The following is an 18,741-nucleotide window of genomic DNA, read 5'->3' as shown; positions in this document are numbered from 1 at the left end:
CTCATGTCCACAGCAATAAAACTAAGCACCTTCACCTAGCCAAGTTGACACCTAAATCTTAAATATATCATACCACTCTCTTCTCACCTCCATGGTTTCTACTGAGAAATCTACACATGGTCTTGTTTGGCTTCCCTTGCATGTAATGGATTGCTTTTCTCCTGCTGCTTTCAAGATTCTCCCTTTCTCTTTGACATTTGACATTCTGATTAGTAAGTGTCTTGGAGTATGTCTATTTGGATCTGTTCTGTTTGGGGTATGCCACACTTCTTGGATCTGTAATTTTAAGTCTTTCATAAGAGTTGGGAAATTTTCAGTGATAATTTCCTCCATTAGTTTCTTTTTCCTCCTTTTGCCTTCTGTTCTCCTTCTGATACACCCACAACACATATATACATGTGCTTCATGTTGTCATTCAATTCCCTGAGTCCCTGCTCATATTTTTCCCCTATTTTTTCTTTTTCTTGTTGGATCTCAGATGTCCTGTCCTCCAGTTCACTGATCCTATCTCCTGCCTCTTGAAATCTCACATTGTAGGTTTCCATTTTTTTTTCATCTCTTCTATTATGCCTTTCATTTCCATAAGCTCTGTGATTTGTTTTTTCAGACTTTTGATTTATTTTTTGTTTGTCCCTTGCCTTCTTTATATCCTCCCTCAGTTCATTTATTTGATTTTCGATGAGATCTTTTTTTTACCCTCTGGTAAGGAGCCTATGGGAGACAGGCGCAACCTCCGCGGTTTGGGAGACCCATGGTTCTGGGTGGGATTGAAGCTGGTCCAACTTGTCTTCACTGGGATATGCTGTGTGTCCAGTCACTGATGTGGCCCCAGCAGTTGTTCTGTACTGTTCCTGGTTATTTACTAGCTGTTTTGGAGTACAGACTAAATTCCACACCTCACTAAGCCACCATCTTGAACCCTCCTCTCTGTCTTTGAAGATTTTAATCTCTCACTCAGTTTTGAAGGACAGCTTGGTTGGATACAGAATTCTTGGCTGGAAGCCTTTCTTGTTCAGAATCTTAAATATATCAAACCTCTGTCTTCTTGCATCCATGGCACCTTTTGAATAGTCTGACTTGGGTCTTATATGGCTTCCCTTATGTGCAGTAGATCACTTTTCTTGTGCTGCTTTTATGACTTTTTGTTTTTCTTCAACATTTAACAGTCTGATTAATATGTGTCTTGAAGTAATTATATGTGGATTTATTCTATTTGGAATTTGTTATACCTCTTTTATGTGCATATTTACCTCTTTTGTAAGGGTTGACAAGTTCTCTCCGATTATATCTTCAACTAACTTTACAAGCCTTCACTCTTCTCTTCTTCTTATGGATACCAATGATTCCTATATTAGTTGGCCTTTTGTTGTCCATCATTTCCCTGAGACCCATTTCCATTTTTTCAATCTTTAGTGCCCTTTGTTGTTTTTTGCATGCTAGTTCACTTGTTCTGTCTTCTAGCTCACTTATTCTTTCTGCTTCTACAAATTTGCTATCCTTTGTCTCTAGCATCTTTCTAATTTTTACTACAGTACTTTTCATCTCTATGAGAGCTGCTGTTTTACTATATTACCTTTTGAATTCTTCTTTATGCTTTTCTAGTGTCTTCTTGATATCCTTTATTTCTTTATAATTATCCTTGAGTGATTGTTCCATATTGTGTCCTCTCTGGCATTTTTTTTTTTTTTTTTTTTTTTTTAGGGAGGAAGGGAAGGAAAGACAGAGAAGGAAGGAAGGATGGAAGGAAGGAAGGGAGGAAGAAAGGGAAACATCTTTAAACATTTTCTTGTTTTATTATATTTTGTTTGTTTGTTTGTTTTTTACATGGGCTGGGGCCGGGAATCGAACCGGGGTCCTCCGGCATGGCAGGCAAGCACTCTTGCCCGCTGAGCCACCGCGGCCCGCCCCTCTCTGGCATTTTGATTTGATCATTTAGCTGGGCCATTTCTGTGGGGTCGTCATGTGCTTTGTGATTTTCTGTTATGTTTGGGACATTGAAAATCTCAATAAAGTTATTTTACAAGATGGTTTCCTTCACTTGTCTAAAGTTTTGTGTTTACATGGGTTTGATTGAACGTCCCCTTTTATATTTGGTTTGTCAGAAATTCCCTGCCAAACCAAGGCCCAATTCTCATGTAAGGTGTGCAATTCTAGAGGGTTCATGGATAGCTCAGTGACAGAACACTTTTCTGCCATGCAGGAGACCCAAGTTTGGCTCCTGGAACACGCACCCAAAGAAGAAAAAGGAGAACAACACCTCACCAACAGGAGCCCCTGAAGCCAGAAGGAGATATGTCACAATATATGAGGGATGAACTTGGACTGATGCCCACATAAGATAAAGAAATAAAAGATATAAAAATTTAAAAAAATAGACAGTAAAAAAGAATTAAAACAATAAAAAACCTAAACAAATAGGGAACTTGCCAGACTGCACTTACCATTTTTTCCCAGGATGTGGCGATCCTGAGCCACAGCCTCCCTTCAAGCCCATCTCTCCAACAGCCTTGGACTACTGGGCAAGATGGCCTAGACTCAGTCAATTCTTTTGAAACCCAAATTATTTATTTTGAGAATAAATATGCATTGATACAGATCTCATTATTTGAATTCTCTTATATGATTACATTAAATAATAAATTTAGTATGCCTAATTTGTTTTGAACACTTCAAACACCTTTTGCACAAAAGGCAATGTGATACTGTGGCCACTTAATTTAGAGGCTCGGATTTGCAGATGGCACAGACTTCAGTGATATAAAAACAGAATTTGTTAGGAAAGCGATGAAAAGATGGTTAGAAAAGAGACATAATTACATCACCAGATGGGCCCCAGCAACACCCGAACAAGTGTGCTGGGAAATCTCAGACAGCATTTGGGGTTTGACTGGAAGAATTCATAGCACAGCATCCTCTTCCTGAATAAGATTCTCTCTCTTTGTCCTTTCCTCTTTCTTCTAGCTGCTTATGTGCAGTGCATATGATGCTTTTACACAATCGTGGCCAGATTCCAATTAGCTTATGTGACCAGGACCAGGTGGTCCTCTGGGAGCTGGCTAGGGACTGAGAGGAGCTTCCTGGGACCTAGATAACTTTATCAAAGTATGTCTCCTGGGAGGAGAGCCCGTCCTCCCAGCTGGAGTGCATGTTTCAAGTATTTATTACCAAGGTCACACCACAGCAACATCAGTTGAGCATAAAAAACTCTACAGACTTATTTTTTCTTACAACACCTTAAATACAGATAAATATACTCAAGAAAGTAGCAAGTGCATTCATTCTATTTTATTAAAGTGCTTACAGAGGTGGGTTTACATTTGTTTCTCATTCTCCAGATTTTACTCCCTCCTAGGATTTTTGTAACCTTAGCAGACCCAAGCTGTGGCTAGGCGAGATTGCAGGGTCTGGTGTTGCTGACCCTTGGACTTTGGTTGCATCTCTAAAATGATATGAACCCCAAGGAATGATTATCATTTTAAAAAATAAAAATGTTTTCCTTTACCATGTGATGGATCACTTAAATCACTGCTTTTTTATAGAAATTTTAATATTGGAAACTTTCTTTTCCAACAAATAAAGTATTCTTTAAGCTTTGTTTGGCAGTCAGATTACCAGCAATTTTTCTGTCATTATACTTCTTTGCCTTATTCATTGCCAGTATTAAACATGTTTTTCCTGCTAGAATTTTATTAAAATTAGTATGAGTTTATTACAATGAATAAAAATTAATATCTTCGAAAGTGGGGAGGGTTATGACCAGATCATTTATAGGACATTGTACTAACTGACCTTTTTTATGTGTAGTTGGAAACTCTATTTCCCTAGTTATTTTGTATAACCACAGTGAACAGTTTCTGGGCTCTCTTTCTTTATGATTATTAATTGAGACCACTGAGGCTGGTCAGTCTCTCCTTAGCATATTTTTCACTTTTACCTACCACGTGATTCACTTAAGCTTTAGATCACTCTATCCTGCTCATTCAGATAGAAAAAATTATATATCAATATTTAACACACTTGCTTAAAATACAAAAAATATTCACATGCCTCAATGACATTCCACTTATTAAAATGGAAGGAACAGCCTATTACATCCACCATTCTTTTTGATAAATCTTTTACACCTTTCTGTAAACTTTATGGTAATTCCCTCCTTTGAGTAGCATTATGGACATGTTGAATTCTGTAAATTGAAATTGTCCACTTAACCCACTATTTTTCCTTTTGATTTTTAAAATCAATATCTGATGCTCAAATTATGGACTAATTGGCAGCACAGTCAATTTCCTCTTAATGTAGACCATTCAGGACAGAATTCACAATAAAATTGGACAGCACATTTAAGTCATATGTAAACTCAAACAAAGAAATAAGCAAAGGCCAAACACATTTAAATTAATGCTAGAACTTTAATTTAGATAGAGAAATAAGAAAAAGTACAAAGTACACAGAGTAAAGTTCTCTTTTCCAGATCTTCAAATTGAATTCTGCACTGCTTTGCATCTCTATTCAGAACAATAGGCCACAGCAAAGGGTGTGACGAATGCCTTTGCGTATACAGGGCCCAGTAGCACGCTGAAGGGGACTGCAGCGTTTTCTGCAACGGCATAAAGGTGTCCTCGGATGGGCTGAGGAAAAAAGTGGAGTGTCAAGCACAGTGAGAGAGATGGGAAGGAAGAGTAGAGTCAGATTAGTGGAGCTACTCTAAGAAGCAATGTATCTACTTATAATCGCCCAATATTATACCAATTATAATAGGATGAAAGAATTCATGCTTTTGTCATAAATCTAAAGAAACCTTACTAGCTGGTTATTCCTTGTTCAGGATCATTGTTCTCACATTCTACTGTATCATTTACTTGCTTATCATGCCCCTACAATGCATCTCTCAAACTCAGAGTTACTAACCTCTCTTCCACCTCACCCACACATATCAGATTTTAAGCCAAGCCTCCATGTACTAATGAGCTCCTCTAATGAGTCTGGTTTAGCCTCTGAAATGAACACTGCGGAGTTCTGCACTCACATGTCCCGGGCCCAAATTCTCTAGTGTTCCAAGTACACTAGGTGAACCTCCAAGTGGAAAGCCCTCCCTTACTCAGGCTTTCGTGCCTTCTTTGTGGCACAGCTGGCTCTGGGCTCCCCTACAGCACTTTGTTCAGTCTCTCACCTGGAGCCTCTCGAGTTGCGATTCCGTCCTCTGCAAAGGAGATGGCAACATCATCATCCTGGGCCTCAGGCATCTCCTGGGGCAGAACCTCATCAGCGCTTTCTCTGAGTGGCTCCGCTTGGGCCTGGACGGCCAACAGGAGGATGGCCACAAGGATGGGGATGGTCCTCATGGCTGTGAGTCACCTGGAGGTCAGAGGCCTGGATGGGAGAGCAGGAGGCTGAGTATGCTGGAGAGGGAAGAGGGTACGTCCTGTATTTATAGAAGGGTTGACAGAAAGAAGGTGTTGTCCTAAACTGAGTTACAGATGAGGGGATATGGCCGGCCCAAGTTCCTCCTGTCACCCAGAGTCACTTTGATATCCCTTTGATCTATCCACTTTCCTTTACTTACACCATGTGTCTATTTGCTTGGTGTCCACCTTTGTTGCTCAGATGTCATAACCCTTCTTAGGAACTTGATAAGCTTCCCTGTTAAGATAAATATATTAAAATTTTAATGTTTACTATTATACTTGTGTGTGTGTATGTGTATTTATCTAAGACATGAAGAGATGATAGTAAAACATTCTACAAAGGGAGGAAATGGTTATAAGGGGCGATGAAGAATTAGGACTTCATGCTTGCAACATTTGATATTAGATGACATCTTATACATGTCTGTGGACAAACAATTTGACTGTAGAAATCTATGCTAAGAAAATATATAACTAATATTTTTTGGATATCATAGACTCAACAAATTTACTGTACATGAATCTCGTTTGAAAAATAAAAAACTTGAAGAATTACTCCAGTAAAATAAAAATGAATCCAAGTAGGAAGAAGATATGGGAATAAAGAAACTGAGTTGAAAAAGGACTGATTCAAAGTGTTTATACTGTATTTAGATCATTTTTCCATTGATGATTGATAATGAGGTTGGACATGCTAAGGCTGTTTTTAAGATAAAAATTATCAAAAAAAAAAGTAACGTGAATCAAAACAGCATATGAATTCATGTTTGGGAGTAGAATTCCCCCCAAGTTCAATAAAACTGGGAGTTTTTTTCAAGAAAGAAGACAGAGTAGGGCTTATGGATAATGATGAATTCAATATTAAAATGAAAATGCACATTTAAGCATATTTAGAAAGTGTACTGTTTTCCAGGGGAACTATGCATCAACAGGATATATATCAAAAAGAAGATGGCATGGAAGGGAGAACTGATAAGAAGGTAGGAAAAAGGAATCAACCCTTTCTTCTTCACCAAGAAAGAGGAAGTGAGGAATCATAATATAAAATGCAAGCAGGTGCCTGGAAAACCATCAGCTCTACTCCCTGCTTGTTTAATTCCTGCTCCATTTAGTAGATAGAAACATCCACGAGGGCAGGGACCTTTTCTGCTAAGACCTTTGTGACTTGTTTGCGTGAGTTTGTGAAGACACTGCTCTGCTCTCAGTTTTTTCTTATCTTCCTCTTCATTTGGCTTTGTTAGGGTAAAATAATGAAAATCTTGTAAAGTGTTTAGAGAAATGCCTGAAACTGTAAAATGTTACCATTGTTACTGTTTTGTCCACATCATCATCATGACCTGCTGAGTCTTAAGCACTGAGCATGGAGGTTGTCACAAAGGCTGAAAGCTTGTTTGTAATGCCTGTTTGCATTGATGAAGGAGCAGGAACCAGTGAGGACCAGGTTCAGTTATGCTAGTTTTCCTGCCCGGTTCCTGCTCTTCCCTCATGGCCATTAACACCAAGTTTTCCCACTGTCTTATAGTCACCCTGCCTCACTTTTTCTTTCTCTCTATTTTTTTTTAATCATTCCTGAGTTTTGCATACCCAGCTACACTATTGCTTCCCAGTCTGCCTTTCCTTGGTATTTTGTGCTGTAGCCTTTGTGAGATGAGCGGCGAGCGGGCTGGAGGTACATTTGTGAAAGCTTCTTTCCAGTTGTAACCTTTTCTAGGATTTGTGTGTGTTTTAATCACACAGATTCCTCATGTATAAGTAAATTTATCTCAGCATTTCTTCATTTATTTCTGGCCCCAAATTAATTGGGGTAAGCGTACAATCCGGAAAGAAAATTGGATGGGTTTAAAAGACCTAACTTCCAGGCCCAGTTATTTTTAAAACATTTTTTATTATGAAATAAAGTATATATATATATACCCACACACACAAAATGCAATATATTTCAAAGTACATTGTTACAAATAGTTACAAAACAGATTTTAGTTTGGAAGAGGTCAGTGTTCTACAATCTTATGTTTCTCCTTCTAGCTGCTCCAAGATATTTGAGACTAAAAGAAGTATCAGTATAATGATTCAACACTGACACTCATTTTTTAAATCCTGTATTCTCTGTTATAACTCCTCCTTCTCCTTTGATCCTTCTCCCAATATTTAGGGATATTTGGGCTCTTCCAATTATAACTTTCTTTTTTTCTTTGACTCCTTTCTTTTCTCTTTGTGAAAAATTATATATATACCAAAAAAGCAATAAATTTCAAAACCCATCGCAACAATTAGTTGTAGAACAGATTTCAGAGTTTGCTGTGGGTTACAATTCAAATTTCCAGTTTTGACTTCTAGCGGCTTTACAATTCTGGAGACTAGAAGAAATATCAAGATAATGATTCAGCAATCATACACATTTTTTAAATCCTAACTTCTCTTTTAACTCCATCATCACTTTTGATCTTTCTCTCACTCTTTAGGGGTATTCTGACTTTTTTCATGTTGGAAGGAACTGTCGATAATACGGGATGGGGGATGGAAGTAACTGATGTTCTAGAGAGGCTGGGCCCTCTGCATTTCAGGACTTATCTGGTCCAGGAAGCCAATCTGGAGGTTGTAGGTTTCTGGAAAATTCCTCTGGTGCATGGAACCTTGTAGAATCTTCTGTAATGTCCTACGTGTTCTTTAGGACTGGCAGGGATAATTTGGTTGGGGTTTGGCAAGCTATGATAGGTAGCAATATTTAACTGAAGTGTGCATAAGAGAGAACTCCAGAGTAGCCTCTCGAATCTATTTGAACTTTCTCAGCCACTGATACCATACTTGTTAACACTTCTTTTCCCGCTTTTCGTCAGGATGCCAGAACCAGTTTTAACAGATAAAATTAAGGATCCACTATCAAGTAGAAGTGGCCTGGGAGCCCCTTATTTTCTTGGGAGCAAGCCACTATCTGTCAGCTCATCTACCAGCCTTAAACACAGTCGTGCCACTGGATACCTTTTCCTTGGCTTCTCTCTGGGAGAAATATATCTAAGAATTTCTACCGACATTATGGAAAATGCTTCTAGTGATTTAAAATAGAATTTGAAGAAACTCTTTCCTTGACCTCCACTTTGAGAGACTAATCATATCTGTCCTATTCTCTGGGCCGGACAGAAACAGCGCACCACCCACCATATGGAAACCTGCTTACACACGGCATGAATTCACATGTCCTTTGACTTCAGAATTTAATAAATGAACATGACTCTTCCAAAAGTATGGTAAAAGGGACAGGGTGTTAAAAGATATATTAGACAGCAAGAAACGTGGTTTTTGAGAAGAAGTTGTGTATTCCAGGCTATTCCGGGAAACATGTGATGCTTAGATGTGTCTCTGGTCATTGAAGTTTATGATCAGGCAGATGGGACCTGGGTCTTTGTCAATTATGGGAGCAGGTGTTTAAGTGGAGCTGCTAGATTGGAGAATTATTGAAGGTTTGAACCATGAAACCCCAGAAGGCCTCCTTCACCCTCTGAAATACACACAATCAAACATGTTGTAGGGCAGACCCTTCCCACATAGTTTATTTCCCTCCAATCCTGCTCCACCCAGACTTGGATAAACACAGAGCACATATCTTTCCTTCTCCATTGGTGCTCAGATTCCTGCTCTCCCACCCAGGACGCTGACTTCCAGGTGACCCACAGCCACAGGACCCTCACCCTCTTCACCACCATTCAAACTCTTGCCCTGCAGGCCAGGCTGAGCCTCTCAGAAAGAGAGAATGAGGTGCCAGCCCAGGACGGGCATGGGACAAGGGAATAGTTTGGGGCTATCTTCTTTGTAGGAATCAAAGCTCAGTTCAAGAGGCTTCAGGGCCGAATGTGTGGTAGGGGATCTCAGACCCACTTGTTCCACAAGCAAGCCATGGAATCATCAGCAAATGGCATAACTTCTCATAGCCTGTTGTTTTTTTCATCTATAAACTGAGAATATTGGATTAGAGTCTCTCCAAGAGCATAGAGGAATTGGTTTCATGTACTGTCATGTGAAATTCAGCAGCTTCAGTTCAGATTCTGAAGCGGGTCTAATAGAGAAGGTTAATGGGACATGGGGTCTGCACTTCAATTTGCCCATGTTCATGTCTGAACATGTGTCCATATAGATGTTTGCACGCTTCTCTGTGTGTGTGTTTGCGCGTTTATTGGGAGTAGAGGGTGTTGGTAAGTTGGAGGCTTTGGGTTGTGATGAGAGTATGTATGTGTATGTGTGCTTGTATGTGCATGTAGGTACATGTATATGTGGCTCTGAGTGAGTCTGCAGGGGTGTTACATGAAAACAATGAACAAAATTTAGAGAAAGTCTCAGATTCTGAGAGAGCAGCATGTGGCCAGTTAAGAAGTTTTCTTTCTGCTCTAATAGGACCCGTGGCAGATGCGTCCTGGAAGCAGGCACTTTCCTTGACGGTGCTACCCCATTCCAGGACCACTCCCGCCCTCCCCTCTCTCAAGCCCAATCCTGTGCCCTCCACTCCCCTTCTTTCTTCAGGCCTGTAGGAGAGCTCCACCTGCCAATGTGGAATCTCCTGGGGCAATGGCCCTGAGCGTCATTCTGGCCCCTGTTCTTTCAATAACTGTTCCCTACAAGCTTTGCTGTCACTGAGCTTTGTTAATTGAGACCCAAAGTAGTGCAAGATTCAACCTGAAGACCTGGAAAAGAGCAGTTTTTTTCGGGTACCTTGTGACTCATCTTTCTTTTTCCAAAATCAAGTTTTAGCCATAAATTTTTTGAGTGTAGATCATTTTTAAAATATAATTTTTATACAATAAAATAAGTTTCTATGTTTCTGTTAGTCATAGAGAGATGTCAGTGCTTTTTTGTCTGCATTATTGTTTGTACCCCTCATGCTCCTAATGATGTGCAGCTCAGCCGTGTTTGGCTTACAAGGGGCATAATCCTTAGTTATTCTGGATTTGATGACAGCAAAGGGGTATGTGAAGACTGACTGTTGGTCTTGATATCTTTTCTGAACAAATGACTGTTGGAAATGCCTGTGAGATGATAGGAGATGAGGGCATGAGTGAGAAGATGGCAGTAGCTGTGGACATTGAGGACGTTCAATGGATACAGCGATGGGTAAACCTTTTCTCCCACTTAGCTTCTCTCCCTCACACATGACATCACACCACATTAGTGTTGCTACCATCACCACCACAATCATCATACAGCTAATGTTTTTTAAGCTCTTTCAATTTCCCTGCACTTTTTCATGAGCTTTACTCATTTATGCTTATAGCAAACTGTTGAAGTAGATTTTGTACGTAAAGGAAATGAAGCACAGGATGGATGAGTATTTTGCTTACAGCTGTGTGGCAAGTTAAAGGCAATCTTGGGTTTTTGACTGAGGCCCTGAGACTCTGAATCCTGTTCTGCTTATATTATGCTGTGAGATTATCTCAATCTCCTGGTGGAGCTGTGAGAAACATTCTTGTATGCATCTGACTGTGGATCTGTTTTCATTATTTTGCTGAAATACCAGGAATGGAATTACTGGATATAAGGTAAGTATCCATTTTGATTTACAAGAGAGTCCAGTATTTGCTGAATGGGTTCAAATGACCATGGGGATTGAAAATTCAAATCTGTGTAACAATCTACAAGTTTGAAAGTTGATGAAAAGATTTTGAATTCTCAGGAGAAGTAGGCTGTCTGAAGTAGAGATATATGGACACAGGGGAGAAGGTCATGTGAAGACAGAGAAGACGATATTGGAGTGATGGAATCTGCAAGCCATTTCCAAACATTTATAATCAATCTAATTAACTATTCTGTTCTCCTAAAGCGTCAATTGCCCAATTGATCCTCTTTCTATTATTTTTCTATCACTTTATAACCATGCTCTAGAATTTAACTCTCTGATTTTGCTCATGTGTACTTAGTTGATCTTAGTGAGACCATACAGTATTTGCCCTTTTGTTTCTGGCTTCTTTTGCTTGTATTAATATTCTCAAAGTTGATCTACATTGTTGTATACATCATGATTTCATTCCTTCTCACAACTGCATATGTTCAATCCCATGTATATACCACAGTTAGTTTATCCACTCAGCTGATGAACATTTGGGCTCCTTCCATCTATTTGCCTGAAATTTGCTTTTATTGCTGAAGTAGTGACAGAATAATAATTAAGTAGCTGATAGCAGTTCTTCCTCCTCAGTTATTTGAATATTTGCTACAAAAGATCCTTTTCATAAGAAATTTTTGTTTTCAAGTAGAAGACAGAACTGAAAATCTCCTGCTCCCTAATGTATCGCTTATAGCAATTTATCCTTAAGACTTGAGTCCCTGGGCCACACCCTCATCTCTAAATTAATGAAGCCCCACATATTATAAGGATCATGAAACGAGGGCAAACATCATGGTTTTTAAGATGACAGGGAGGCTGTGCTCATGCTTGAGTGTAAGGGTCAGAACAATACCATCTTCATGCTTTAAGTAAAATGAATCATAGTCTGGTGTTAGAGGATTTTAGTGGAGGAAAATCAGGCTATGGTTGGGCAATGATGATGGAGAAAATGTTTTATTGTAATCTATTGACTTGTATTTCCTGAGACTCAAAAGCAAGTTATTTGATGGTCATACTAACCATTTTGGAGTCCTCTGGGAGCTTTGTTTCTCTGAGTATAGTCTTTTGTACTGCTTTTCCTGTCAAGGCTGCTGAGACCCCACGTCATTGGTTACATTATCTGCAACAGGAGCAGGCCTTTTCCTAAGGGCAGCCTGTCCTTTGTCTGGTTGGTTAGATGGGAGGTGACACAATACACAAATTTGTCTTACAGGAGAAATTATATCAGGTAGTGCCACATTGAGTAAAAGATGTCTCTCCCTCCTAGGGAGGTTGCCTCAGTAAGAAAAGAAGGTTGTCATTTGTTTTGGAGCAGATGCTAGAGAATAAAAGCAGTAATTGCTCAGGAAGGACATAAGGATGAGAAGTTGGAAAATGTGTAGAGAAAATGTTCCCATTGTGGTTCAGACAGTCTAGATTGCCCATCTATACCCTCTAAATAAGGTTAGATTTGGCTAGGGGGTTTAGGCTAAGGAACAACTGGTAAGCTGCTTTTAATCAAGCATTTTTTTAGTTAGAGCAAAAAAAGGAGAAAAGGAGCTCATAAAGTTTAAATAAAACTATCGTCCTCCTCAGAAAGAAAAATAAAATAAACACCCACCCCACTGCAAGTCAACCCGACCAACTACCTTCATGCACAGTGCTTTAACCTGTGATGGGCCAAATGAATAAAAGCAGGAGGGGATCACTGCTTTAAAACCTTTTACAACAATCCAGATGATATTTCTAGTCTGACTCATGCTTTATGGCAATGAGCAAATTTGTTAATTTCATCAGCAAAGGACTGAAGATGTCTGGGCTTGCATCCATGACAGTTTCTAAGACTGTCTCCGTTAAATGCAAGCAATAAAGGAAAAAATCTTGGCAGAACAGAAAGTGATGCACACTTGATGAACAGATCGGTATAAGTCTTGTTCATGTCATGTTCATGACAATGAAAAATGCTCTCACTGTTTTGAGACTTGGGCTTTACTGGTGCTCCACTGCTCTGCTCCACCATTTGCTAATGGGTGGTTTGGACTGGGAGAACTTAACAAAACCTCACTCCATAACAGGACCATGCAGATCTGCAGTGCTGAAAATCATTTATATTTTGAAATATCTAAGTATATTCATCCTAATTTTCTACATTAGGGTGATAGCTTTTGGTGATGAAACGTACTGAAGGTGATGCTACTGGGTATTCTCCTGGAAGGAACAGTTCAAGTTCAAATGTCCCTCCCTCACTATAGGGCTGTAGGTGACCAGCTATGGTCACATGCCCTAAGAGGCATTGCTCTCTTCTGGTTCTGCTTTGGTAGTAGGAACTGGTCTGCCCCCAAAGCACTGGGGTCCTTTGTCATCTTGCTTAGCAGCCATGATATCCTGTTGGATCTCAAATTCAACCTCAGTCTATTGTCTGATTCAACTCATCTCATAGATGGGTTTTTCATTTCTTACACAATTTCTTTTTTCAGTAGTTGCACTGTTTTTGTAGCCACTTGTAAGGAAGTTGCAATCAAGGGTAGGCACTTTAATAGATGATATTTTCTAGAGCATATTTTGAGGCTGGTAGGAGCAATCATTTGGAAATTAAGTGGATGATGCACAGTGAGGGGAATAGTTATATGAACAAATCTATATTTCAGATATTTCAGGTCATACTCATTTTCCTCAGATTTAGCATGAGCTTGGTTCTTGTACGTATATGTTTCCATTTTTAAAATCCAAACTAGAAATTTATTTTTTACTATTTTCCTTAGGATTTATTCTGAGCTGTATAGTACCTGTTACTCTTTTAACACTTTTAACACTTATGAAACACTTGTGCATATTTATTTGCTCATGGAGGATACATCATAAAAGAGTACTAACCAAGAAACAAACTAATCCAACAAAATATTCAATGAAGGTGATTTGAAAATAAAGAAGTCCAATTAAGCAAGTATCTGGTCCTCTGAATCTTCTCTGGATGAAGAATGGACTCGGCCAGCAAGTAAGATTGGCAGAACAATTGTTGAATAGCAAACTACAGCATCTGATACAGAGACTTTGGCAAAAAGAGTTTCAGGAGAGTGTTTGAGGGGAATGTCATATTGTAGTAGGTGTGAGAGAAAATACAGGTTAAAATGAAATAGCAAATATGGGCAACTCTTCCAAGATCTGTTGTTATGAAAAGGATGAAAGATGGGATGATAGCTGTAGGTGGTGAGAAATTCAAGAAAACTTATTTTAGAAAGTCTGCATTTAAAACTCATGAGCATGAGATGGAATCATAAAAACACAGAAGTAAAAAGGATAATCAGTTGATTCCAGAGATTGCTGAAGTTGTGGAAGGAGATATGGTCAAGTGCACAGATGAGGGATGATGATTAGCCTTAGAAAAGAAGAATATGGCTTTCCAGTAAGGAACATGGTTGCAAATATAGAAATGTTTGGTTCGTTTGGAAACATGAAGTCTGTGATGTTCTTCTCTGATGACTTCTTTTTCCCTCTGGGCCATAGCTGGGAATATAATCAGTCTAAAGTGAGGCATGAAATGAAGAGGTAAAATGTGTACGAAGAATAGGGAATTCTTGACAGTTTGGAAGTGGTGGTGATGTGTGCATAACGTGAGACCGTGGCCTGTGGACGCAAATAGACCTAAGAATGAAAGCCTAGATACTTACCTTACTTCAGCTTCCTTGTCTTCCAAATCTATGTAATCATTCCTCCTACCTCCTGGTATGGCATGAGAAGCAGCATACAAGGCAGTTCATGCAATGCCTGATACAATGTACGTGATTAAAGCACATTCGCCTCATCATCATATTTCCGTGATTCTAAAATGATATCTCTGAGATGATTCTTGGATTTGATCAAAATAAAACAAAGCAAAACCACTACCACATTGCATATGCATGCAGATAACAGATGAATATAGAATATCTGAGGCAGTAAATGTGCAAAAATACAATAAAATATGGCGAAACTGGGAAATGATTAGAGCCTCTCTGAAGTCTGGGAACAAGATCGCTTAGGAAACTTGGGGCCCTCAGAATATTGGTGCAAAAAGTGATGGGCACTATTTCTGCGGTTGTATGAGTTTTCTCCAGTAGAACATAGCAGGAAAATCTGTCTGGTTGCGTCGGGAAAGTACACGAGAATGAGGGATATTGTGAGATATAAAGACAAGAAGCTATGTATAATAAGAGGCTGGTGATGGTGAAGTCTTTTTCCTCAAACCTTGACTTATAGGTCCATGACAAAATGGAAATTTTTATCCACTTTAAAAAACTCCTGATTGCCGGAGGGTGAAATAAATCTCGATGGACATTTCAATCCCTGTTTGGATTAATTGACATCATCATGATCCGAGACTCAGTGTTCATTTTCATAGCTTGGAAACTGAAGAAACATTCCTCTTGTTCCTTATTGTGCATCTTTATTTGAGGAAAGAGAAAGTGGGCTACATTCCCCATGACCTTAGAATCCTGCTCCAAGGAGTTTCTGTCCCCTGCTAGATGCAGTCAGATGAGATGATGCTCTCAGTCTCAAAGGAACACTGGACACTGAAGAATCTGTCTAGGGAGACCCTAAGTGATTTAACATATGCCAGCCTGAGTGGGAAGGCAGAGACTCTCCATGGGCCCCTACATTGTAGCATACAAAACAAAGGGTGATGGAGGAGCTGGGAAGATTATCCAAAAGTCTCCTAAGAAAAGTAAGTGCCGAGACCAAATTAAGAGTGGAATTGAGCCATGAGCTGGGGTTAAATAAGGAACATCAAAATAACGTTTAGGCAGCAAGAGGGATTCAGAATTCCACCCCTTCTCACGCCACCCCCTTATCTCTCCCACTTGACCTCAGTACACCAACTTTGTACAGTACTCTTACTGTCCACAAAGATGAGTTTATGCACAGGACCTGGGCTCTCCTCACTTCTTATCTGATTCCCATTGCTAGAGAGTCTTGCCTCCCAGATGAGTGAAAGGGAGCATTCACCCTCCTCCTTACCATTCTCTTGCTGGCTCTTTAGTTCTATGCCTCATCCCTGCTAAGGGAGAATGTAAAGGTAGAGAATGAGGTTCCCACCACCTCCTTGGTTGTAGAGGGAGCTTTGATCAAGGAGTTAAAATTGAGAGCAGCAGGAGCAAGCCCCTATGCTGGTAGATTCTTTGATATCTTGGCAGAACTTTTGTGCACAAAGAAAAACGCACCACTATTTACACTGCGTTTAATGCTCAATCAATACTTTCAAAACCCAAGGAATTTATTTGGAGATCTAAATATTGGTACAGATTTGATTATTCAAATTCTCGTAAACAATTACATTGGATAAAAATTTATTATGCTAAATTTGCATTGAACACTTTTAACACCTGAAATATCAGATAAACCTACTCAAGAACAATAATAAACAAATTAAACTTTGTTTCTCACTTTGCAGATTTCACCCCTTCCTAGGGTTTTTGGAATCTGACCAGACCCAAGATGCAGCTAGCCGAGGTTGCAGGTTTTGGTGTTACATAGCCGACACATGGACTTGGTTTGTCTCTAAGGTGATAAGGACCCCAAGGAATGATTATTGTTTTCAATAATAAAAGTGTTTTGCTTTACCATGTCGTGGTACTCTAAAGCACTGTCTTTTAGAGAAATTTTCCTTTCCCACAAAGAAGATGTTCTTTAGTTTTGCTTGGCAGTGGGTTTCTAAGCAGTTGTCCTGTCTTTATGCTATGTCAACTTTTTCATTGGCCTTGTTAAATAGATAAGTCTTTCCTGCTACAATTTTATTGAATTAGAATGGGTTTCTAAGAGTTAATATCTTCAAAAACGTGGAAGGTCGTTTCCAAATCCTTGATAGGACATTGAAGTAGTTTATCTTTGTGCCTCGTGGGAGCCTACAAAGGCTGGTCCATCCTTTCTTACTACATTTTCACTTTTCCCTTGAATCTGATCACTTAAGCTTTGGTTCACCCTATCTTGTTTATAGAGATAAAAAAATTATGCATCTATATTTAACACTCTTGTTCAAAATAAGGAAAATATTCATTTGTATCAATGAACTCTCAATATTAAAATTAAAGAAAACTAACAGCCTATCGTATCGACCTTTCCTTTGACTCATCAACCACCTTCCTGTATATCTTAGGGTAACTTCCTTGTTTTGAGTAGCATATGGCCACGTAGAATGCTGTGGATTCCAGTTGACCAACTAACCCATTATTTTCTTTTTGCTGTTTTTTTACTGCTGTATGGTGCTCAACTTGTGGATTAATTGTTAGCAAATGCACGTTCCTCCTTATGTAGATCATTCAGAAGAGAATTCACAATAAAATTGGATAATACCAAGAAGTTATGTGCAGATCAAACAAAGAAGTAAGCACAGGCCAAGCACCTTTGGGTAAATGCTCGAAATTTATTTTGAATAGAGAAATAAGAAAAAGTACAAAATATGCAGAGTAAAATTGCTCTTTCTCAGATCTTCAAGTTGAATTCTGCACTGCTTTGCATCTCCGTTCACAAAACTCGGCGGCAGCACAATGTGTGACGTTTCCCACTGAGCGTGCAGGTCCCAGAACGACGTTCAAGGGCCAGGCACAAAAATCCATATCTACAGACGCAGAGGAGTCTTCCCCGAGGGGCTGGAGAAAGAAGGGAAGTGTCAGGCATAGTGGGAAAGATAAGGAGGAGAGGCAGAACCAGACTAGTGGAGATACTCTAAGGATCCATGTGTTTACTTATAATCAAAGAATATTATACCAGTCGTAAGAAGATGAAGGAATTCATATTTTTGTCATAAATGAAAAGAAATCTTGCTAGCTACGTGTGGCACATGTAGGATTATAGCTGTTCTCCCATTCGAGTATATCATTTACTTGCTTATTACCACCTCTACCATGCACCTCTCAAACTCTCATTCCATCTCATCCACACACACCGGATTTGAAGCCAAGCCTCCATGTACTAATGAGCTCCTCCAATGGGTCTGGTTTAGCCTCTGAAACGAAAGCTGCCAAGTTCCGCACTCACATGGCCTGGGCCCAAATTCTCTGGTGTTCCAAGTGAACTAGAAGAGCCTCCAAGTGGAAAGCCCTCCCTTACTCATGCTTTTGCGCCTTCTTTGTGGCACAGCTGGCTCTGGGCTCCCCTACAACACTTTGTTCAGTCTCTCACCTGGAGCCTCTCGAGTTGCGATTCCGTCCTCTGCAAAGGAGATGGCAACATCCTCATCCTGGGCCTCAGGTGTCTCCTGGGCCAGAACCTCATCAGCGCTTTCTCTGAGTGGCTCCGCTTGGGCCTGGACAGCCAACAGGAGAATGGCCACAACGATGGGGACGGTCCTCATGGCTGTGAGTCACCTGGAGGTCAGAGACCTGGATGGAGGAGCAGGAGGCTGAGTATGCTGGAGAGGAAAGAGGGTACGTCCTGTATTTATAGAAGGGTTGACAGAAAGAAGGTGTTGTCCTAAACTGAGTTATCGATGAGGGGATATGGCCGGCCCAAGTTCCTCCTGTCACCCAGAGTCACTTTGATATTCCTTTGATCTACCCACTTTCCTCTACTTACACCACGTGTCTATTTGCTTGGTGTCTACTTTTGTTGCTCAGATGTCATAACCCTTCTTAGGAACTTGATAAGCCTCTCTGTTAAAATAAATATATTAAAATTTTAATGTTTACTATTATACTTGTGTGTGTGTATGTGTATTTATCTAAGACATGAAGGGATGATTGTAAAACATTCTACAAAAGGAGGAAATGGTTATAAGGGGCCATGAAGAATTAT

General features: G+C 39.7%; 1 protein-coding gene across 1 annotated transcript; it reads right to left on the bottom strand.

The window, feature by feature from the left end:
* Positions 1-17,351: 17,351 nt before the first annotated feature.
* On the bottom strand, positions 17,352-18,372 carry LOC143676021 (defensin alpha 4-like). Its single transcript, XM_077151866.1, has 2 exons — positions 18,130-18,372; positions 17,352-17,597 (listed from the first exon to the last, which is right to left on the bottom strand). Exons 1-2 carry the CDS (start codon positions 18,299-18,301, stop codon positions 17,473-17,475), a joined length of 297 nt encoding a protein of 98 aa, XP_077007981.1. The 5' UTR covers positions 18,302-18,372; the 3' UTR covers positions 17,352-17,472.
* Between the last annotated feature and the right edge of the window lie 369 nt (positions 18,373-18,741).

The sequence above is a fragment of the Tamandua tetradactyla genome, chromosome 3 (assembly GCF_023851605.1).
Source record: "Tamandua tetradactyla isolate mTamTet1 chromosome 3, mTamTet1.pri, whole genome shotgun sequence".
In the NCBI taxonomy this organism is placed as follows: Eukaryota; Metazoa; Chordata; class Mammalia; order Pilosa; family Myrmecophagidae; genus Tamandua; species Tamandua tetradactyla.
The sequence above is the reverse complement of the archived record's forward strand: the minus strand, read 5'-3'. Positions and strand labels throughout refer to the sequence as shown.